General features: G+C 37.6%; 1 protein-coding gene across 1 annotated transcript in view; it reads left to right on the top strand.

The window, feature by feature from the left end:
* LOC138089585 (nesprin-1-like) overlaps positions 1-25328 on the top strand; it is a 155752-nt gene that overhangs the window by 15877 nt on the left and 114547 nt on the right. The window contains exons 2-7 of the mRNA XM_068984968.1: positions 6302-6397; positions 11663-11746; positions 18186-18278; positions 19718-19896; positions 22728-22924; positions 24894-25003. Coding sequence (XP_068841069.1) covers positions 6302-6397; positions 11663-11746; positions 18186-18278; positions 19718-19896; positions 22728-22924; positions 24894-25003 — 759 coding nt within the window. The remainder of the gene's footprint in view (positions 1-6301; positions 6398-11662; positions 11747-18185; positions 18279-19717; positions 19897-22727; positions 22925-24893; positions 25004-25328) is intronic.

The raw sequence follows: 25328 nt of genomic DNA, 5'->3' as shown, positions 1-25328 counted from the left end.
AATAGTTTTGAGAAAACTGGACAGCCACATGCAAAAAAATCAAATTGGACTACTTTCTTATGTCATACTTGAAAATAAAACCAAAATGGGTTAAAAGCCTAAATATAAAACTTGAAATCATAAGATTTCTAGAAGAAAATGTAGGCAATCCACTCACTGACATTCTCAGTAGGGTTTTTTTTTGTTTGTTTATATTTTGATATGTCTCCTTGGACAAGGGAGACAAAAGCAAAAGTAAACAAATGGGACTATATCAAACTAAAAATCCTTTGTATTGTGAAGGAAATGATCAACAAAATGAAAAGATCAGCTACTGAATGGGAGAAGATACTTGCAAGTGACATATCTGAGAGGGGGTTAATATCCAAAATATACAAAGAACTCATACAACTCAATATCCAAGAAACAACATGACTGAGAAATGGCCAGAGGATCTGAATAGATGTTTCCCAAAGAAGACATACACATTGCCAGCAGGCACGTGACAAGATGCTCAACATCGCTAATCAAGGAAATGCAGATCAAAATCATGATGAAATATCACCTCACACCTGTCAGAATGGCAATTATGATTTCTGTATGGTTTTTAAAATGTGAGAATTCCTTAAATTTTCATTTCATAACAAGTAGTTATGCCTTTTTTCCTCAAAATTATTCTCATATTCCTTTTTCTCTTCAGTATTGCAACTTGCTGAAAGTGAGTTTCTCAGTCATGTCTGACTCTGCAACCCCATGGACTATACAGTCCATGGAATTCTCCAAACCAGAATACTGGAATGGGTAGCCTTTCCTTTCTCCAAGGGATCTTCCCAACCCAGAGATTGAACCCAAGGCAATTTTCTAGGGACATAAAATAAACATGTGGCTTAGCAAATATGATCTTCCTATATGAGTGAAAATATGAAAGTAATGGTAGATAAGGATTAAGCATGTACTAGCACTTATAGACTAGTAAATGGTCACAAGTTATTCTCATACACACACTGACAGAGAATAGATTTTTCCCCAATATAGGCAATGCTCAGTAAAAGTTATGCCAAAGATCCCTGTGTTTTCTCAGATTTCACAAAGTTGAAGGAGAAATATTTGGTCTCCTTTCTTTAAGTTCTAAGAGTAAAGGAATAGATCTCACTGTATGAAATTAAAGGGGCCACAAAAATAAAGGAGGAGGAGAAAAAAATTAGAGAAAAATACTCTGTGGGATCTGTTCCGCTCATGAGTTAACTACTGAGGGCACAGCCAGGATGTGCCTTTTCCCTGAGTTTCAGAGACTTTAGACAATCCCCTGACAGCCAAAACTTAGGGCTTAAGCCTAGTTTGAGGAGAGCTTCTAGAATGGAGTAGCCACAGAAGCCAGGTACCTCTTTCTCTCTTTTTGTTTTCTCCATCTCCCTCTCCTCTCAGTCAGTACATTCCATTCTTAGAGATTCATCATGAATCTCAGATTTGTCATGAGTATCTGTAGAATATCTAAATGTGATTTCCAGAGCAAAGAGTATAGTATTTCCAAACACTGTACAAAACTAAGAGCTAATTGTAATTTTACCTTAATCAAAAATAGATAGCTATGGTCTTAAAATGTGCCTGGTAAATTTCTGTCTAGTGCTTGAAACTGTACATTGTCAAGCCGTCGGAACAAACCACATTACCTCTATTTTCCATTAAGTCAGGCTCCCTCTGAATTACCCTCATTTCTATCTCTTCTTTTTGGCCTCTAGTACCATGACCTGAATCCTACAAAGAAACCATATTGATGCTGTGAATACTTATATATATATGACAAGAGAGAGATTTTAGATGAGAGATTTTCTGTTAAAAGATTGTTTCAAAAGTAAATGCACTATTGTCAGGATGGTAAAGGTCCCCTCTAGTTGACCATTTGCTCTAGATAAATGGTACTTCATACAAAATGGGAGAGCAAAACTTGTCCAATAATTGCTAGGATGTCTTATTCTAGTATAATCTCTGGTAACATCTTTTGATAAATAAAGTGATTTTACACAGCATGTACATTATGTAAAATTGGATAGAACTTATAGAAATATAGAGATCATTTTCTGGGATTCATTTTTGCGAGCTCTTTGCAGTCAAAGGTTTGTTTGTTTCCTCTTTTACGGGTCGAGGTATTAAGTCAAGAATTTATTACATACTAGGTTCTATAATTCTGTGTATTGAAAATATAATAGTTGCATATTATAAATAACATAAACATTTTTATTTTAAAGAAAAATATTTTGTCCAGCTTCTAATTAGTCTGCTAATAGTCATCAGACTGCATCTCTTTACTTTGTGTAGGAAGATATTGGTGAAAAATTTTCAGAAGCAACTCATACTTCCTATTAGAAAAGAAAATTTTGCTTCATGTCCTTATTTTGCTTCATATTGTTATCTCTCCAAGATTCCAACAGGTAACTTGCAGATAAGCATCACATATCTCTGCTGAGATATCTGTCTATGGACGAGGCCCTGGTCTTGGTATTAAGTATATAAACATATATTCAACTTCCTTATCCTCCAGAAGTCTGTGATCTGAATTCCTGAGGACACAGACTTGTGAATAACTAACTGTAATGCAGTATGATTATTATAATCTGAACCATGCACTAACACAAAAGAAGTGATTTAATTCCAGTTGGAAAACTGGAAAAGATAATGCAAGACTGACTGTGTCATAAAACTGACCAGGAATTTGCTAAATGGGAAAGTAGGAAAGTGAGAGTATTCTAGGTATCCATGTTCTTGCGATAAAAACCACCTGCTTTTTTTTTTTCCCCATGTGCAGGCTAGAAACTTCATTCATGTCTTCAACAAGTTTTTAATGAGTTCCTCCTATGAATAAAACACTCAGAAACAAGATGCTTCTATGCATTGCATTGTAGTCTGGGATTGCCAAGAACCTGGAGATAATTTTTCTTTACTCATCATATATGTACCTCATTTTGAGAACCATTAGTATGGGTATAGGGCAAAGATCATTTTTTTAAGAAAACTTTATTCATTCAGTCCATCAGCCAACAGTATTTGTTGAGTGCCTGCCTTGTGCTTGACAATGTTTAGTAGAGAACACTTACCTGGAAAGAAGGATTCCAGAATCACGCCTGTCCAGACAATTTTTTAAACAACAGAGGAGTTGGGATTGGGTTTGGTGAATGGCCACAGTCAGGAAGAAAGGAGAGCAAGAGAGAAGTAGACGAGGCTTGTGAACCAGGCAGGCTGATCAAAAGGGCTTGGGGAGAAGCAGCTCATGGACAGGCCAACAAGGCCTCAGCCACCACCACTGCTGGTGACATCAAGGCCCAGTGCAGCGGGATGAGGGCTCACTGACTTGTTCAGAGGTCAGTGCTGGTCTGGAGGCCACTTCTAGTGGCGAAAGGGGCAGGGAGCATGTGGAGGACAGGGAGGGATGCAGGAGAACACAAACGAGGGGCAGAGGTGGGGTGAAGACAAAGTGTTCTTCAGGGACTTCCCTGATGGTTCAGTGGTTAGGACTCCATGCATCCACTACAGGGGGCCCGAGTTCAAATCCTGGTTGCGGAACTACCATCTTACATGCCTCGTGATATGGCAAAAAAAGAAAGTGTTCTTCAAAGTCACAGAAAGTGAAGTCGCTCAGTTGTGTCTGGCTCTTTGCGACCCCATGGACTGTAGCCCACCAGGCTCCTCCATCCATGTAATTTTCTAGGCAAGACTACTGGAGTGGGTTACCATTTCCTTCTCCAGGGGATCTTCCCAATCCAGGGATTGAACCCAGGTCTCCCGCATTGCTGGTACCTGAGCCACCACCTGTGTATGTTTAAAGGCATAATAGATGGATGCAATTTATCTTTTATTTTTGGTGTCCAATTTCTTGGAATCTTTATTATTTCATGAAAATTCCCTGCCTTGTTTAATTTTTAAAATATGTTTGCAGTTAACACAATATATGAAAACCCCCATTTGTATTTGCTTGCTGAATGTATCATGTGTTTATTAACTTTTCCCCTCGTTATTTCACTGTTATTATTAGGATACAAATGGACATTTTAAAAGACAAATAGACCATATTTTTAATGATGATAGTTCAGTTCAGTCACTCAGTCATGTCAGACTCTTTGTGACCCCATGAACCGCAGCACTCCAGACCTCCTTCTCCATCACCGGCTCCACAATTTTAACTGTTATCATATTGAATATTTTTTATTAAGAAAGGCTCATTTTATTCCAAAAAATTTTATTTAAATGCTTAGCATATAAAGTCACTATTACGTTTTTGCCGTATAAATAGTAAGCAGCGTAAATAGTGGAATTTAAAAGACAAAGCTTAAAAATGAAAACTCTGTTATTTTTGAACATGTATTTCACAGCGTGAGAACATAATGTATTCAGCTATTATTTTATAAAGAGAAAAATGCATTTAAAATTAGAATTGTACCATTCAGAAACAGTAATTCATGCAGTCAAAAGAGAAATATAAATGTGCCATTATCAGTGGGTAGAGAAAAAATCATGTTTCAATAAAACATTTGGTGATTAAATATCTCTGAAAAAAACTTTCTAGAAAAGAAAGAAAGACAATTGAAGGTCAGGTATACAGCATTAGGCTTTTAACATGATCAGGGAGAATTAGAAAATCACAGAGCATGAATCAACTATAGACTTCTTTGAAATTCATCTTCTGTGAGAAATCTGAGGTCACCTAACTTCTGTTGACCATCAACTTTAAGCATCGCTTTTTTGCTTCCTTCTGAGCCAAAAGATACCTTAATCCAAGATTTCATAAACTCTAGTATATGTGTGAGAAGGCATTGGCACCCCACTCCAGTACTCTTGCCTGGAAACTCCCATGGACGGAGGAGCCTGGTGGGCTGCAGTCCATGCGGTCGCTGAGGGTCAGACATGACTGAGCGAACTCACTTTCACTTTTCACTTTCATGCATTGGAGAAGGAAAGGGCAACCCACTCGAGTGTTCTTGCCTGGAGAATCCCAGGGACGGCGGAGCCTGGTGGGCTGCTATCTCTGGGGTCGCGCAGAGCACGACTGAAGCGACTTAGCAGCAGTAGCAGCAGTATATGTGTGTGTGCTAAATCACTTCAGTTGTGTCCAACTCTTTACGACCCTGTGGACTGAAGCCCTCCAGACTCCTCTGTCCATGAGATTATCTAGGCAAGAATACTGGAATGAGTTGCCATGCCCTCCTTCGGGAGATCTTCTTGACTCAGGGATCAAACCTAGGTCTCCTGCATTGCAGGCAGATTCTTTACCATCTGAGCCATCAGGGAAGCCCAGGTATTACATAATCTTTGTAAAATAATAAAAATTCCCTGTGAATTAAGTATGGGCTTATTTTTCCAGTAGTGGCATAGATTTGCCCTGATCAGTCTGTACTCTTGAGCTTACAGTCCTTTGGGTTCAATGCCACACAGTGAGAGAGGGTTTGCAGGATTTGCCAGCTTGTGAAACAGAACGGTTGTGGCCAGCTAACCCACAGGAGAGTCAATCTGCCACCCTGGCTGAGCTAACAGTGTCCCCACAGCAGGTCCCTGAGCTAACGAGGTTACCTTGGAGAGAATGTTCATAGAAACTTGGCACCTGCCTCAGTCCAGCAGTGTGCTCACTCAGGTAAGGAGGTTGCTCCAGTTTATCTGGGGTACCTCCTGTTCCCTGCATACATCCTGTTTTAACCCCTCTCTTATCTTTTATGTTAATAACACCCTCTTTTCCTCCTTTATCCCACACCATCTCTCTCTTGTCAACACTCCCTCTCTGTGGACTTCCTGTGGTGGTCCAGTGGTTAAGAATCCACCTGCCAATGCAGGGGAGACAGGTTTGATCCCTGGTCTTGGAACATTCTGCTTGGTGCAGAGCAACTAAGCCCATGGGCCACAACTGCTGAAGCCCGAGCACCCTAGAGCCCTGCTCTGCAACAAGAGAAGCCACCACAGTTAGAAGCCGAGCGCCAGAACTAGAGAGTAGCCCCCCGCTCACCATAACTAGAAAAAGCCCATGGAGCAGCAAGCAAGCTCTGGAGCAGCCAAAAGTAAATAAAGAATGAAAGGAAGAAAATTTTTAAAAATACTCCCTTTCTAAACAACATTGGTGTGTATGTAAAAACCCTAACAGGAGGTTGTTTGAATGTTAAGTTTATCTCCAAAGGATCATTTTTCTCTTTGCATCTATGGAAATTGATTGCCAATCACATCCTTAATAAAGGACTTTGACATTTAGACGTTTTTCACCAGATTTCACCGCAGTGAGTACCAAATGTCTGCCAGAGAGTGAGAGAAGCATTGTTTGCATTAACTCATTTTTTTAATTTTATAGCGGAAACCCCCGATGGTGGTAGATGATCTTTTTGAAGACATGAAAGATGGTGTAAAGCTACTTGCTTTGCTGGAAGTCCTGTCTGGGCAGAAACTGGTAAGGATGTTTTCTGTGATCAGATTTGTCAAATTGTTCCCATTTGGAATTTGAGGAGTGTAGATTGGGGAGTGTAAAGGGTGCTACCCATCTAAAAGCTTTTCTCTTTTGTAGTTGGTAATACATAGGAAACACTAGTCTATCGGTCACTTCTGGGAGCAAGGAATAAATTTTCTTTCTTGTTCCTGGACACCTGTAGTAGCTTTAAAACATTATGTATAGTAGTAGCAACTTACAAGTAAAGGCAAAGAGCTTCATCAATAGTCAGTCCCGGCTAATTGCTGCATCTATCTCTACGGTAACCAGGAAGATAAGTTGGAAATTAGTATCTAACACATTTTAAGTGTTTACTTTCCATTTGGAAAGGATTGTTGGTCCAGTTGTTTCCATAGTATTGAAAATTAAGCTTGAAAGCAACATGGCATTTTTCATCCATTGGTGGACATTCTCCATCATCAGTCATTTGTAATGGGAACAGCATGTTCAGAATCGTTTGATTTTATATTCAGTAGAACTAGCAGAGTGAAAAACAAATTGCCACTGACCTATAAAATGTCTTTTTCTTCATTACTAAAATAATAAAATATTTAGTTCTTTCTGGCTTTTTTTTTTTTTTTCATTTTGGAATAGTAGAGAAGTAAGTAGTTTGCAAACATCAATTATTTATGTGACATTTCCCACAATTTTTAAAAGGAGCTTAGGAAGTAATCTTCAGAATATTGTATAACACTAGACACTGTCCAAAATTAGATGTACTCATTTTTTCTTAATCTGTTGCATCTTGACAAAGAGCTGCTTGATCATCATTGCTTGAATAATTGAGGTTTTTAAAGTGTTTTTGCCTAGTCATCAATTTCCTAGTTTTTGCTAGTCATAATTTCATGTAGGAGTCTTCAACATAGCTTTTATAAATGTAAGATAGTTGTTTGTTGGAAAATACAAACTGATGATTTTGTGTAAGTCATTATCTACTTGCATTCATATTACAGCAGAGGCTTCTGGTGAGCCATCGCAGCTCACCTCTGGTCTAGCCACGGCAGAGGTGGACATGACCCACACCCTCCATTAGCATCGCAACTCAAGCTCTGACAACACCTGTCTGAATTTCTGTCCCCAGGGCTTGTATCAAAGCCACAGATTGCACAAGGCAACCCTGAAGTGTGGGAAAGTTAATGGTTTCAAAGGGGATGGGAATCTGTGAATAAAAACTCCAGCCTGGCATTTGTAGGAGGGACAATTTCAAGGCTTATTTCACACATCAGGGAGTGCTCCATTGGATCCTCAGCAGAGTTGAGCCCCAGTTGCCCACTGAGGAGACCCTCAACAGCACACCGAACTATTACAGATTATCGTTAACTAATTTTTCTTCCTGCCTTCTCTCTCTCTCCATGCATCCTCACTCTTGCTGCCTGGGACCATCTCCCTAGTCAATGCATGCACCCATGTTCTTATCTCAGGCTCCACTTTGGGAGAAATCAACCAAGACACATGTGACAGTCCAATTTGGAAGCAACAGATGTATGCATGAGCTAAATAAACTGGATTAGCATTAGGATGTGAGAGTCATCAAACTGAAACATTTACCTCCTTGATGGTCAGGTGTAACTAGCCATCTTCATGTATCCTCCTGAATTAAGCTATTTACTTATATGAAGGAAACTTCGTTATAACTCAAACAAGATTTAAGAAGTGTCTCATTCAAAGTGTCATTATAATTGTGCCACTCTACTTGGCCAACAGTATACAGAAACCTTGAGGGGCATTACTGCCAAGCTAAATGAATCTAGAGAAGGTATACATTTTGACATAATAATTCTACTTCTGTTTAAGTGCCTTGGTAAGTGCCATGGTAAGAATTTTAGAATCTTGAAGCTAGAAGCAATTTCAGAAAGAATCTCAGCATTCTTATTTAACATAGAGGAAACTGGGACATAGAAATACAGTTTCTGGTTTAAATTTCAACATTCAAAAAAAGATCATGGCCTCCAGTCCTATTACTTCATGGCAGATAGATGGGGAAAATATGGAAACAGTGTCACATTTCATTTTCTTGGACTCTAAAATCACTGCAGACAGTGACTGCAGCCGTGAAATTATAAAGTCGCTTGTTCCTTGGAACAATAGCTGTGACAAACCTAGACAGTGTATTAAAAAGCAGGCACATCACTTTGACCACAAAGGTCCATCTAGTCAAAGCTATAGTGTTTCAAATAGTCATGTATGGGTATGAGAGTTGGACAGTAAAGAAGGCTGAGTGCTGAACAACTGACGCTTTCAAACTGTGCTGCTAGAGAAGAGTCTTGAGAGTCCCTTGGACAGCAAGGAGATCAAACCAGACAACCCTAAAGGAAATCAACCCTGAATATTCATTGGAAGGACTGTTGCAGAAGCTGAAGCTCCAGTGCTTTGGCCACCTGATGCGAAGAGCCAAATCATTGGAAAAGACCCTGTTTCTGGGAAAGATTGAGAGCAAGAGGAGAAGGGGGTGACAGAGGATGAGATAGTTGGATGGCACCACTGACTCAATGGACATGAGTCTGAGCAAACTCTAGGAGATGATAGTGAAGGACAGGGAAGCCTGGCATGCTGCAGATCATGGGGTCACAAAGAGTCGGACATGACTCAGTGATTGAACAACAACAAAATTAATTAATTAATTTATTTATTTGACTGTGCCATGAAGCATGAAGGATCTTAGGTCCCAGACTAGGGATCAAATCCATGTCCCCTGCAGTGGAAGCATGGTGTCCTAACCGCTGGACTTCCAGGAAGTCCCTTTCATTATTTATTTTTATTAAACCCTTCAAAATTCTGAATTGCATAAAAGGAAATTACTCTGAAATTATAAATAAATCTTGGTGATCATTATTTACATTTTGTACAGGTGGGCATTTTGATTCAGGACTACATTTAGATGAAAAGCATCATTTAAGGGGCTGAATATCTGAGGCATTCTTGTAGAGCTTTCAAAAGCAGAATGTGAACAAAAGCATTTCCCTCAGGAGTGTTAGCAGAATTCAGGAACTCTATAATTATCTCATACGTAAAGCTCTGTTAAGAACACTATATTTAACATCCTGATTCAGATAGCCTAGGACTCTGGCTTTGACCATGATCTTCTGGGAAATGCAGCCAAATACCTTAATATTCTCTTATCATCAGCATCTCAATGTAAGAGAAAAATCTCAATATCTTGGTTTCTTTTAATAACCTACGGTGACTCTCCTATCTGTGATTTTACTTCAAGTACTAGGGAATTAAACTTTTTTGGAATTATTATCCTTGGGTTTCTCTATATCACTTGATTATTATTTATAGAACATTTACTCTTTGAATGGATCCATGATTATATATCTTTAATCACACATAAAGATAGGAATACTAAATTTAATTTTGTACTCAGGTTTTTTTTAAAGAATGTGAAGAATTGCTGGTGAAAAATTTAAAATAGTAGAAGCAATATGAATAAAGCTGAAGGACTGCAGAGAAATTTATTTCTTATCTATTTTGTTAATCTTCTGTATAGTCCTTTTAAAGACTCCTTAACACTCTGCATTTAAGAAGAGTCTAAAAAGCCACTTAAAACTACACAGTGGGCATTTTTAGGAAATTAAGATCATCACAGGCTCCTGTGCATCCATCAGGTGGACTTTGTTAGGCATCAATCACATATTTATAGTAGAACTTGTGTGTAACTGGGTTTAGCATTATCTATGGACTGTTCAGCTAACATATCTGGAGTCGCTATTATGGATAAGGCACTGCCTTTTGCCCTCGAAGGAGAACAAAGATAAATGAGGTATGGTTGGTGCCCTCAAAGAGCTTGTAGCCTGGTAGGGAGGATCATTGTGTTAGTTAATGGCAGGTCAATTGTGTTAAAATTGATGCAAATATGAGATAGTTGCCATGGTGTAGGAAGGCAGGAGGATGAGATGAAGGGTTATATTGAGGGATCTGGCATTTGTTCTTAATTTCTGGCTCCTGACTTGGCTTTAGTTGCAGGTTCCTAGACGCTTTGTATGTTTTAAAAGATAATTAATTAAATGACTAAGTGAGCCATGCAAGAAAAGACTAAATTTTTTTAAAAGTTAAGTATATTTTCTATTTAAATATTTGTTTAAAATCATATCATAGAAATCACCTGTTACGTTACTAGTTGGAAATGAGCTCTAACAGGAAATTGTTTATAGCGTTTTGGTGTCACGGAGAAGAGACCAGTCTATCAGCTCTGCAGTCATGGACTTGTTATCCTCTTGGGCCCTGTAAATGTAATGCTACTGACTTCACTGAAATTATTTTGAATTTTAAAATGAATAGTGTGGCACATAGAAGTCACTTATTATTTTATTATATTTATTAAAATATGTATTAATTTATTACATTTTGCTAAGTTAAATGCAAGTAACTTAGTATCCTTGTACCAGATCATTCTGTTTTGTGCAGAACATTTTCTTTCTCGCTTCCTTCTTTTTAACCTTGGCTCATATAAACCATGTGGGCTTCCCAGGTGGCGCTAGTGGTAAAGAACCCACCTGCCAATGCAGGAGACATAAGAGACGTGGGTTCGATTCCTGGGTTGGGAAGATCCCCTAGAGTAGGAAATGGCAACCCAGTCCAGTATTCTTTCGTGCAGAATCCCATGGACAGAGGAGCCTGGTGAGCTACAGTCCATAGGGTTGCAAAGATTCAGGCCTGACTGAGGTGACTCGGCATGCATGCCCATGCACCAGGCATTTGGTTGTTCAAACCGAAGTATCACTGACACTGTCAGTGACTTTCCTGTTGATATGACTGAAAAAAATGTGAGTGACCAACAGTACTTTTCTCAAGACTTTATTTTTCAGAGAAGTTTTAGGTTTATGACAAAATTGAGAGGAAAGGAGAGAGATTTCCCATGTTTCTCCTGCCTCCTTACATGCACCAAGAGGACTTTTCATAAAAATACTTCCTAACTTACAGGGGGAACAGTCTCAATAGACAGCATAGGAATTTTGTGAATTTCTAACCTTAGGCATACAGAAACCCTACGGGTAAGTGCATTCATAAGCTGAGAATGAATGTTTATTTATTGAGTCAATTACACACCTTCCAAGTGCTGTGGGGATAATGCTTCTGTAGGTATTGGCTAACCTTTATAGAAATTGAGTAATGTTGGCTGTTCTCAAACATTCTTCAAGTATATTTTGAATCCATTTAAATAGCTCTTTATAACTATCATTTTAATGTGTGCCTTTTTATTTATTATTGTCTTTCTCCCTTTCATAGCCATGTGAACAAGGACGCCGGATGAAGAGAATTCATGCCGTGGCAAACATTGGCACAGCACTGAAGTTCCTTGAAGGAAGGAAGGTAAGAGAAACGGAGACAAAAGAAGAAGGCGTGGCCATACTAATATTTTCAACGTTGGTTTTCGGGCTAGAAATACTGCTTGCAATCGATACGACATAAAAGTGCAGTATTATTGTAAAGTCATTTTAGACTTGCAGAAGTGGCAAAAACGGCACAGAGATGTCATGTCTGTGCTTTGGTCAGCTTTCTCTAATGTGAAACACTTATTTATATACATGGCACATATATGTAGGGCTCCCCAGGTGGCGCATGGGTAAAGAATTGGCCTGCCAATGCAAGAGAATCAGGAGACTCGGGTTCAATCCCTGGGTCAGGAAGATCCCCTGGAGGAGGAAATGGCAACCCACTCCAGTATTCTTGCCTGGAAAAGTTCCATGGACAAGAACAGCCTAGCAGGGACTGGAAGAGTCCATGGGGTCTCAAAGAGTCAGACATGACTGAGCACACACACACACACACACGCAGTACATAGGAAACACTAGTATATTGGTCCCTTATGCATGTATATAATATGTATAAGAAGTATATAGCACGTGTGGCATATACGTAACAGGAGAGCTATCGAATAAGAAAATTAAAATTGATATGCTTCTGTCGAGTAAAGCATAGAAACTAATCTCACGTCGTCATTTCTTCCTCCAGTGTCTTATTTCTATTCCAGGGCACAGTCTAGGAACACACCTTGTGTTCAGTTGCTGCTTTGTCTTTTCCATTATACCACCTTGTCTTTCTGTGTCTCTCCTGATCTTGATGGTAACTGCTGGCAGTTGTTTTTCAGAATGTCTCTCAGTTTGGTTTATATGATATTTTCTCATGATTAGATTGAGGTTATTCACTTTTGACAAGAATTCCAAGGAAATGATATATTCTTCTCAATATATCATATTAGAAGGGACAGGATTCTATCATGGCTTATTGCTGGTGATGCTACCCTCAAATACTTGATAAAGTCACCGACTGAGTTTTTTTAATGGTAAAAGCACTACTTTTCCCTTCATAATTGAGAAATAACTTAGGGAAGAGAATTGAGATTATGCTAATATTCTGCTTCTCCTCAAACTTTTGCTCACTGATTTTAGTATCAGCTGCCTTCAGTAATACTTCTGTGCTGTTCACCTGATGATGGTTTTGTTTTTCCCTCATTTCTTTTATACTTATTAATTGGAATTGTTAGGTAAGAAAAAGACAATCTTTCTTCTTCCCCATTTATTTATTCAATTGCTTATTTGCTTCATTGTGGACTCATGTATATTTATTTTATTCAATAGTTTTAATCCAATATGAGTACTATTATTGTTGTAGTTATTATTTTGCTGCTCAAATTTTTCTGCCTTTGGCCGTTAAGATTTCCTTCGTGCTGACTCCTGTACTCTTTTGACATGGACCCATTCTTTTATAAGCATTTCCTTATTTTCTAGAACGAAAGCTTTTCAAGGTTTATCTTATATTTCCCCTACCCCAGTCCTGGAATCAACCACTTCTCTAATGGGGCTTTGTTCCTTTCATTAGTGAATAGCATTTAGAAATCAAGATTTAGGTGCTGTGTGTGCTCATTGCTACTGAGGTTTCATTGCCCCAGGCCCACACACAGATCTAGAAAAGTGTATGTTTACTGATCTGGGTATACACAGTTATCTATGTCTCTTTCTCTTTCTCTCTCTCTCTCTCTCTCTGTGTTTAGTTTGTCCTGTTATAGATGTGTGTAAACCATTACTTCAAACTGACACTTCTGATTTCAGTCCAACACCTCAAGATCCTTTTCATGCAGATTCTTTTCTGTTTTCTCTGACAACAAGAAACTGGGCTCTCATCTACAATATATTCTTTTCTTTTTCATCCCCAATATATATACACAAAGTAGTTTCAGAACTACTTTTGTTAACCCAAATTGTATGAATAATAAATCTACTAACTGGAGAACAGTATTTATGTACAGTTCTTTCTGTCTTCGGCGTTACAATATCCAGTCAAAAGACTGTTGTCCAAATTTCCTTAGATTACGTCTGTTCTCCACATCCCTTTCAGTGTAATTATGTTATTAATTGGTAATAGAATTATGTAATAGAGTTATACTTCCCTGGTGGCTCGGCTGGTAAAGAATCCGCCTGCAATGTGGGAGACCTGGGTTCAGTTCCTGGATTGGGAAGATCCCCTGGAGAAGGGAACAGCAATCCACTCCAGTATTCTGGCCTGGAGAATTCCATGGACTATATAGTCCACAGGGACACAAAGAGTCGGACATGACTGAGCAACTTTCACTTCACTAATAGAGCTGTATTCCACTTTGGGTAACCACCACACACACGCCATAGTTGACTTTTTTATTTTAGAGAATGAGACATTACTATGATTCAAGGTAGAAGTTATACTTAGAGAAGTGGCATTTCCTCCCCATCCCTACTTCTCCATACCCACTCCCCTTCCTTTCACTTCTTTTCTCATCTCTTGTTCACCAGTCTCTCTACTGATTTATCTTTTCTATATTTCTTTTGCAAGAATGAGCAGGTATATTTTCATATACCACCTTCTTCTTTACATGAGGGTAGCATTCTAGAGATAAACCAATTGTACTTTACCATTTTCATTTTCTATTATGCTCTGGAAATCACTCAAATCAATTCATAGAGATCTTCTTCATTCATTTTCACAGCTACATACTATTCCATTGTGTGGATATGGCAGAGTTCATTCAACCATTCTTTTATGAATGAGCATTTAGCTTGTTTCTAGCATTTTTCAAACAGAATCAATGATGCTGTTAATAAGTGTGCATAAGTACTTTCATATTATTGGAAGTGCATCTTCTGGGTAAATTTTTAGAAGTATGATTGCTGGATCAAAACATAAGTGTATATTTTGTTTTGTTAGGTGTTGACATATTTCTCTCCAAAAGGGCTGCACTAGTCCTTTTAGATTTAGCCTTTTCTAACTTGTGAAAATTCAAGAAAAGTCTGTGTTTGGCAGTACCAAAATCAGCTTTATGAATGATATCCAGATACTTCTGGAAAAAAAAATAATTCAATTATTTACTTCTCTATCTCTATGCACTAAATTAATTCATTTACTCCACAAGTGCCTATCTGAATACTTTTTGTAAAATAGGAACTCTGGAAAAATTAAAAAATTAAATAAAATATATTCTGGCTCTTAAATAATTTACATTTTGATGAGTTGATAGTGCAGTGAGTCAGGATAAGGCTCAGTCAGGTGTGCTAACTTCACGCCAAACAGAGAGTCTAGGCACTGCGATGTGTAAAAAAACAATCTTAGTTTCTTGTAGAAGACTGGACATTGTTTCCGGGTCACTCTAACATCATCCTAATGGAGTGTTTCTCTTCCTTCTCTTGCTCAACGAGTTTTTCATGGAAAGCTGAACAAAGCCTTATTTAACAGAATAGTTGAAAGTGAAAGTGAAGTCGCTCAGTCGTGTCCGACTCTTTGCGACCCCATGGACTGTAGCCTACCAGGCTCCTCCCTCCATGGGATTTTCCAGGCAAGAGTACTGGAGTGGGTTGGGTAGTTAGAGTTTTCCAAATCATTCTGACTTCTATTTTACTGATATAACAATAGTGTCCTTCTTTGTTCTGGTTTGTATTCATTGACAGGGCGAACATGTCCGATCTTCTTGTTCTGATGTATATTCATTGACTAGAAAGTGGAACAAAATTCTTTTTACTAATTAATGGCTTGGAGAAAAATGCGGTAGACCCTGGTTCGATTCCTGGGTCAGGGAAGATCCATTGGAGAAGGGATAGGCTACCCACTCCAGTATTCTTGGGCTTCCCTTGTGGCTCAGCAGGTTAAAGAATCTGCCTACAATGCGGGAGACCTGGGTTCGATCCCTGGGTTGGGAAGATCCCCTGGAAAAAGGAAAGGCTACCCACTCCAATATTCTGGCCTGGAGAATTCCATGGACTGTTGCAGAGTCCAACATGACTCAGCGACTTTCACTTTCGCTATGAAAAGCAGCATTTATAGAGAAAACCAAAAAGTCTTATTTTCACAGAAAACTTCTTTGTACCATCTCCATTTTCACAGAACAAACCTAAGTAAATTTTAGAAAGTAGAGAATTCAGATTTTGAATATTATATTTGTTAAGGGCAAAAAGTAATACATTTGAGTCTTAGGACAAAAAACCCAAGTATTTTTTGTCTCCACAAATCTCAAAACCTGTTTTAATTTTTAAAACTCTACCTGAAATGCATGGTTCAGGCTTCTTTTTCTTGCATTTATTTACCCCATTGGCTCACAAAATAATTGACTATGGGATAGAAGGAATTTTTGAAAACTCTTTGGTTCCCTCCCTCTCACTGTTTATTTTTGTTCTTTATAATTTAAGAACTTATGTCTCAAACATATTTTCAAGAATTTTTCTTTAATGTTTATATTTGCTTTGTTCCCCATCTAGATTTTTTCCTTACATGATAGATTTGTTTAGTACTTGGGTTCTAGCTTGATTTACAGAATAACACTCTTCAAGTTTTACTGAAGAAAACCCTGTTTTCTGTTTATTTTCCACTAGTTTACATAAAAGGGATATGTTAGTATTTAATAAGACTTGTATGACTGATGAATAGATTCATCACTACTTTCCATGAGTTTTTCTCCACTGAGGGGTCCTTTCTGGTCTCTGAAATTCTTTAGTCTCTTTGGATGTCTCTCTGTTGCCTGTCTTACAATCTTAGATTATTAAGTTTATTGTATATTTCATAGGATTTTTCAAGGTAGAAGAGATAAAACAAACATAAAACCTGTGTTCCTCAAACCCATTATGGAGCAGTTTTTAAGAGAAAAAATAATTTTGAAAAACATTTTTTCTTCACAAGTTGAGCAAAAGATCTTTAGATTCTATAGTAAGCTGAATATGTAAACTTCATAGTATAATTGGAACTGGGTTGAGGTAGGAAATATAACATATATTCAATTGCATTTAAAAAAATGATATGTAAGGAAAGAGAAAAAAATTGTATTCTGTTAAATGCATTAATCTTGTGGTTATTAGCATATATTATAAATTTGTGGCCTGCAGATACTAAAATGGATGTGGAGAAAATTCTGGAGAGGGTATAAAACAGAGCAATTAAAATGAATATGAGATTGCAATAGGTTCTGCCATAAAAGATTAAATAAATAAATACTATTTATAATTTAATTTTTTATTATTATTAATATGATAAAAAGTATTACATATCTTATGTGCTAGGTTTTAAAGAAATAAACACCTAAGCTTGTAATCTATGGGAATTCTCCTTTTTTTTGTTTTCTTTCTGAACTTGATGAATGAACTTCACTAGTAAAGCAAAATCCCATGGGTATGTCTCAAATTATTTACAGTGACTTTTGTGCTAGCCTTTACCTTACTCTTCTTATACCTAATAACTAATAACTAATAACTTTTATCAGTCAAGAGTAAAGTATTTGTGGGATATTTTTCCTTCTGATAATTTAAAAAGGTAAACCATTTACAAACTTCTGAATTTCATCTTTAATAGCACATCTTATTAAATCCTTATTGAACTGGAATCTAAGGAGTACTTTATTTTTTTCTAATTTGTTCATTGGTTGTGAAGAGGATGAGGAGCAGTTGTCAGTTCTATTCTGTAGACTGACTAAGCTGGGCCTACAATACGAGTCCATTTTCCTGAAACTTAGGAAGTCACATTTCTCAACAGTTGGGAAGCCGTTAAAGTGAATAAGTGAGGACAGCTGTAGGCAGATTAATCCTAAGTGCTTTTCGGTTGTCAGTGCCCCAAAGTAGGGAACTGAGCCCCACGATCACTTTCTGCTTTACTCTTTCTTGGCTTTCCTTTGTCTTTAAAATGTATTCTGCAAATTATGCTCTACCTTCACCACCTACATTTTTTACCCACTTTGAACAAACAACGTGGATTTTGAAAGACTATTTATGTATATGTATCATCTTCTTCCTTTGTTTTTCATGTCAGTCCATGTACAGAGGATCACCGGTTAGTACAAATTTTAGAATTTTTAACTCCTGACTTTTATAGGTAAAAGAGAACATAAGTTTCATGCTATTTGGTAACAAACTTCAAAGTAAGTGTATCTTCTTAAAATACCCCTCACAGTTTTTTTACGTTCCAGTCAACCTCTGAATGTAAAGAATAACCCTTTTTGTTTCCTGTCTGGTATTTTGTTAGTAATTCCTTGCATGATGTCATATTTTTTTTTCAAATTCAAACTAGTTTTTGGAATTCTTTCTGTAGTTGTGTTGATTGTATGCACCTAATGAATGCCCCTGGAATTTCCACTGAAACCATGTGCTTGTTTGGTTTTTATGGCTCACCTTACTTACTCTTGTGTACCACTGCACAGGCATGACCAGATATGATTGATGTCTAATAAAGTGCTCCTTGTTGCATAATGAAATGGTCTGTAATCTTCTAGTACATTACTAGTACAGTTTTTCTTTTTGAACAGATTAAATTAGTCAACATTAACTCCACTGATATAGCTGATGGTCGACCCTCCATTGTTCTCGGATTGATGTGGACCATTATCCTGTATTTCCAGGTACTGCACTTCAGCTTCCTTTTCAGTTGATAGAAGGTCATGGATGGAGATAGTGGTGGACATTTCCATAATGAAGATACCCTCATTTTCCATACTTCTGTGGTTAATCCTCAAGTTAGCAGAAATGTGACCTTCACATGTATATTATTTTCTGTGTGTGAGCAGGAAAAGGTCCTTTATCCTCTGTTAAAGTGTTATATATGGAAGTCCCCAAAGAACTCTGGCCTAGATACCCAACCTGAAAAGTGGTCAGGACATGATGGAGATGAAATATTGGTGTAGAAAGACTTCAGGAAATTTTACTTTGTCCTCTGGAAAGAAGAGGTTCTATACTCCTTTTAAATATTGAAGGAAGAAATTAACTTGTTAATCTATCCAGGATAATTCTTTTAGTCAATAGGTTAGTTTTAAAAGAAAAATACTTTATTTTTTAGAGTAGTTTTAGGTTCACAGAAAAATTGAGCAAAGAGGACAGAGATTTCCCTTATACCTCCTGCACCCATAACATGCATAGATAGCCTCCCCCTTAACAAGCACCCCTCTTCAGAGTGGTATAATACTTTGGGTACAATTAATGAACCTCTGTGGACACATCACTATCATTTCAAGGTTCATAGTTTACATGAGGGTTCATTCTTTTTTAAAAAACTTGGAGTATAGTTGCTTTACAATGCTGTGTTAGTTTTGTGGCACAATTAAGCCAACCAGCCATATGTATACATATGTCCCCTCCCTGTTGGGCTTTCCTCTCAGTCCCATATCCCACCCATTCAGGTCATCACAGAACACGGAACTGAGCTCCCTGCACTACACAGCAGCTTCCCGCTAGCTAGCTATTTTGCACTTAACATTGCATATACGTCAATCTAAAACAACAGTGTTCACTCTTGATGTGTCCATTCTATGAGTTTGGAAAACCATTAGGTTTTGTTTTTATTCATTCATGCATGTATTTGACAAGTGTTCATTACTGGGTCCAAGGTCCCATTTTAGATGTGGTAGGAAGTGCGCACGGAGAAGGCAATGGCACCCCACTCCAGTACTCTTGCCTGGAAAATCCCATGGATGGAGCCTGGTAGGCTGCAGACCATGGGGTCGCTAAGAGTTGGACACGACTGAGCGACTTCACTTTCACTTTTCACTTTCATGCATTGGAGAAGAAAATGGCAACCCACTCCAGTGTTCTTGCCTGGAGAATCCCAGGGGCTGGGGAGCCTGGTGAACTACCGTCTATGGGGTCGCACAGAGTCAGACACGACTGAAGCAACTTAGCAGCAGCAGCAGGAAGTGGACAGAAGAGTAAGACATCAATTGTGTCCTTTAAGAGTCTACGTGGTCAGGGGGTGTTAAGGATGTTAAGATCAATCAAGCTGTTAAAGTAAAACATCTGATGCGAGAACCGGGATAATGCTGATGTTTTTGCTGACTTGCACATGCAGATCGAGGAGCTGACCAGCAACCTGCCCCAGCTGCAGGCTCTGTCCAGCAGCACATCCTCTGTGGACAGCATGGTCAGCTCTGAGACCGCCAGCCCCCCGAGCAAACGGAAGGTGGCCACCAAGATCCAAGGAAACGCTAAGAAGGCGCTACTGAAGTGGGTCCAGTACACAGTCACCAAGTAAGTTCCCAGCAGGAGTTTGTTTAAAGAAACCCTTGAAAAATTGAAGTTAGTTTATGACTGAGTGCTCATTGCAGTGGTTGCAAAATTTGTGGAGACATATGAATGACTGGGTTTGCTTCAGGTCTCCTTTCACTCTTGTCTTGAGTTAAAATGTGGATAGAAAGCACCCCTGATACTCTAGAAAAATGCTCTAATAAAGCTAATTCCTTCTTCACTTAAGTGATGGGACCCGATTAAGTTGCTTAATCCCTACACTCTGATTAGCATGAGGACTAATTCTATTTAGGTCATTCTTTGGATTTTCTGCTGCTATTAAATAATGTTTCCACAAATAAATTAGAGGTTTAAACGTGATTATCTCTTCATGAGACTACTATGTGCTATTCAGTAATATTATGAACTAAGGTCCACATTCTGAAATAATTATAATTTGTTTCTATGTCCTGAAACTTGCCAGCAATTTTATTTTTCAGTGTTTCCTTTGATCTCATCTTTTGTCTGGAATGTAGATTATTTTGTCAACTCCAGCTTATGGACTGGGAATTTGCTTCTAGTTTTGTTTGCCTCAGAGCATAATAAATTTACATGTGTGTGCATATATGTGATAATGTTGTTATTGTTTAGTCACTAAGTTGTGTCCAACTCTTTGGTGACCCCATAGACTGTAGCCTGCCAGCCTCCTCTGTCCATGGGATTTCACAGTCAAGAATACTGGCATGAGTAGCTATTTCCTTCTCCAGAGATCAAACCTGCATCTTCTGCATTGCAGGAAGATTCTTTTCCACTGAGCTACCAGGAAGGCCATATGCATTAATACTGGATATAAAATTCCTACTCTCACAAAGTACCTTCTCATAGCAGTTTCAGTAGAGTTTTCAATTGATCCTACCAACATTTTGCAGTCAGATGTGGTCAGTAATAAGATCTATTCACGTAGAAGTTGTGTTTTTGTAAATTTCCTAATGAAATGTAAAGTTGACTCACTTTCTATTTTGCTTTGCATGCCTAAATCTAATCTGAATTTAATGTTCTACTTCTGGAAAATAGTTGTAAACAAGTACTTATCATTATGAAACACTGAGGCACTAAACATAGGGAGTTCTATTTTTAAAGCGTTTGAAGAGCAAAAATAAGGAGTGAAAAAAATAAACATAGAGAAGATATAATTAGTGTTAGCTAATTTATATAGTTTTGTTTAACTTTTCAAGTGTGTTGGTTGTTTTCTAATTGGGGGTATATTTTGATGATTCAAGTTGCAATCAAAAATATTTCTGAAAGCAAAGCTTTTGTGGCTCTTGGGACTCTAGTAGGGATGAAATGGAAAGCCCTTCCTACATTCCTGGCACGCTCTTTACATTCCATCCACAGTGGGCATCACTGATCTATCTTGAGCCTAATGGAGCAGGGAGAAGAAACGTGCTGGGTAGGAGAGGATGTTGATCACATATATGCTGTGACATCTATCACGATGCTGTCATGATAAAACTTTGCAGTAATGTCAGTATGATAGTCTGTTGTCTGTTGATTCGCATGGCATTTAATTATGCAAGCTGAGTGTGTGCTGGTAAAACAAGATTTTAAGTGAACTTTAAAGTTTGCAGAGAAAAAAATGTAAGGGCATTTACCAACTTTTTATATTAATCAGTGTAAAATATATGGTATTTTATAGTTTGTGGAAATTTTGAGAATACAGTAAATTTTGAGAATATAGTAAATAACAAGAATTGAGTGGTATTATTTCTGCTTTATTTAGAAACAACTGTAATGAGGCTAATTTTCTAAAAAGAAATTACCAGGGTATTTATCTATTGAATGCTACCTAATTCACTGATCACCTTTAAAGGCTCTAGACTTAATCAAAAAATGTGTTCAAAGATATATTTGCAACACTTTTGAAACTGTCTTTATAGTTAATAAGTTACATGTAGAAAAAAAATTATTCACTGTGAGCTTGCCTCGCTTCTGTTTTCAACAACAAAATATTATCACCAACTTGAATCTCTTCTTACTTTGAATTAAACCCACTATGAAAGAGCAAAGATTAGTCACTAGTGCTTTGCCCTCACGGCAATTCTAAAAAGAAGAATTTAAAACACAATTTGATCAAACAGTTTGATTGGTAGAGTAAATTAATCTTGCTGGTACTTGTGTGGAGTATAGGCTTTTTCGTGACTAATTTAGAGAGACGACCACATCCCTCTGCATTTTGTTCATTCTACCACATTCAATGTGGTTCAGCCACATTATATTTGTCTGATATGATCTGTGCATATAAAAACAGGCTGCTTGTCATTGTCATTAGAAATGTGATAGAGGCTTCTTAAAAAAATACACAGGTGAATTATTATCAATTGAGGTGTTTTTAAAATGTTTCTTTTTTTACTTTGTTAGGTATTTTTCTCAGTTGAAAAATGTCCTTTACATTGAGGCTTTCAAATGCCTGAAAGCTCTAATCCAGAAAACTCTTTAAGTATGGAACCAGAATTTCTACTTCTTAACTTGTTTCCGGTGCGGCAGTCCCTGGGGTTACAAAGAGTTGGACCCTTTAGCGACTGAACACACACACACACATCTTGTTACCTGCTAAAAATTTTTATTATTTTCTCTCAAAACCAGTTAACTGATATAGAGCTGTATCAGAAATCAGAAAACTCTTAAATATGGAACCAGAATTTCCCGCTAAAAATTTTGTTTTGCATATTTTTCCTGAAGACCAGTTAACTGCTATAGCTGACGGTACATTACCCATTGTGGAGGAGGTTGGATTGAGTCTTTGAGGAAGTGTGCATTACCTGTTTAGAAAGTGACATTATCATTTTTTTTTAAAGGCAGAGTGGAATAGAAGTAAAAGACTTCGGCCGGAGTTGGAGAAGTGGAGTGGCCTTTCATTCTGTCATCCACGCTATTCGGCCGGAACTAGTGGACTTGGAGAAGGTGAAAGGAAGGCCTAACCGAGAAAACCTGGAGGAGGCTTTCACCATTGCTGAAACGGAACTGGGGATCCCACGGCTCCTGGACCCTGAAGGCACGTAGAGTGATTCTGTCTCTTGTGTCCCTCAACTCAGGCGGGCTACATCCTAAACCCAGAAATTACAGACATGTCTGAGAGCTCAGAAAACTTTGAAAGTGAGAAGGAACAGTATCTTTCTGCACAAATTTTCTTTTGGAGAAATATGTGCTGCTATGTTGTTGTGTCCAACTCTTTACAACCCCATGGACTTATAGCCCACCAGGCTCCTCTGTCCTTGGGATTTCCCGGGCATTCATACTGGAGTGGGTTGCCATTCCCTTCTCCAGGGGATCTTCCTGACCCAGGGATCGAACTGAGGCCTCCTGCATTGGCAGGCGGATTCTTTACCACTGAGCCACCAGAGTGGCTGTTTGATGAGATTTCAGAATGAATATTTCTAGCTCTCAAAACACTGTCTGCCTGCTTGGCTTCCATGTGATGATGGCCAGCATGGAGATCCCTTGCCATTTTAGTGACCCTGTTTCCCCTCCTTGCCTGCACCCCTACCCAATTTCATTAGGGTAGCCACGGGTTTTCCACCTTGTTTCTGTACACACACACACGTGCACAAGCCACTAGTATCCAGGACACACCTCAGTTCAAGGGGAAGGACCACAAATATCCTGTTCCTCAGCTTCAGAGAATACATCAGAGCTGAACTTTTTCCTGTAGTAGAATAGGAGAAAGATATAAATGGTTCTTTCAGATTCACTAGACCAGAGGATCTTAATATTTTCTTTGATGATCAGAAATTGAGTTTTCCCAAATGCAAGCCTAACTCAGATATAAAGCAATTATTTTCCTAATGAAAACTCCCCCCTCCCAAATTTTTAGCCAATTTGAATGTATAAACTTGTAGGAATATAGATTAAATAGACCAAATATCAATATCAATCAACAACAATTGTTTTATGATTTAGTCCTGTGTATACTAAAAGCAGGTACTGTAGTAAATCATGTATTAAATGTTGTTTTCTTTCCACTTTTACAATTTATGAAAGTTTTACTCTTCACATGCATTCTCCACATCAGTGATCTTATTATTTCTAAAATCCCCTTTGAGTCATCTCATGAATTCCAGAACACATTATCTTTGTTTATTTTTAAGTCTCTTGAGTTGTACCACTTCTTAAATGCTACACTGATAATCCCTATAAATTATATTTCAAATCACAAGAAACAATACAAAATATTAGGGACGTTTTATATTTTGATTTTCATGGTTTCTGTTTGTTCAGTTTCTTTTGTTGTTGCTGGTCTATAAGTGTATATATCGTATTTGTAATCTCCAAATGTATCCAGTCTTACCCTGATTTTATAATTATTAAATTTGTATAAATATCCTTGTTTGATTTTTACTGATTTTTTAGATAAACATCTATGTACTTAAAAATGACAGTGACTGAGATCTTTTCAGCTCCCAAATTAAGTACTTAAAGAGTACTTAACTGTTCAGCTTACAGTAGCTTAGACAGAAGGCTTCACAATGGAGAAGCTGTGTAAGGACTTGGGCATAAGGCTTCTCCCTCTTTTCTGAAATAAATTAATACGTGACCATATATAGTATACAAACTATATAGTCATTTATCATTCAGTGTGGTGCCTGTAAATTGTTTTACTACCCATTTAGTCTGATTCGGTAATGTACATATTATAGGTATTTTAGTAACTAGACAAAATGTATGAATAATTATATATATCTATCTCATATTTCTGATGAGTGTTGATATTATTTAAATGAAACACATACTACTTTTCTAACAGCTCTTGGCTAAAATGTGTCAGCTTTCTAAGTCATAAAATTTCCGCTGTATATTATCCAGACTAAACTGGTTTTCCTTCTCTCCATCTCTAAATAGTATTCTGTTTTTCTTCTGCATTTAGGACACTGTCTTTTGGTATATTAGCTAGATTTCAAAGTTTATATTATTAAAATCTTTTAAAATGCTTATTAATTTCTCATATTTGGGTTTGATTTTTTCAGATGTTGATGTGGATAAACCAGATGAGAAGTCTATTATGACCTATGTAGCCCAGTTTCTGAAGCAGTATCCTGATGTCCACAGTACAGGCTCTGATGGGCAAGAGATTGATGTAAGTATTTGTTTTTCTTTGAGCATTGATAACACACTAGATCGATATCACCCACACTTGGGAGGAAATCAGAGGGAAAAATTTCTCTGATGTGTTGGCTGAATCAGAGAAAGCATTGTTAATAGTAACTGCTGGATGTATAATATGTATAATATGAATTGAAATCTAGGAAAGAGAAGAGTGTTGAGAAACTTTATTTTAGCAATTTGACCACTGAATTATTTTTGTATCATCATATTATTTATGCATTTACATCCTGAGTTTCCTTCTTCTGTTCAATCTGATAAAACCCAATTTTGACTTTTAGATTTATTATGTAAATTGC

Source organism: Capricornis sumatraensis, chromosome 13, assembly GCF_032405125.1.
Source record: "Capricornis sumatraensis isolate serow.1 chromosome 13, serow.2, whole genome shotgun sequence".
In the NCBI taxonomy this organism is placed as follows: Eukaryota; Metazoa; Chordata; class Mammalia; order Artiodactyla; family Bovidae; genus Capricornis; species Capricornis sumatraensis.
This window is presented reverse-complemented; position numbering and strand designations above follow the sequence as displayed.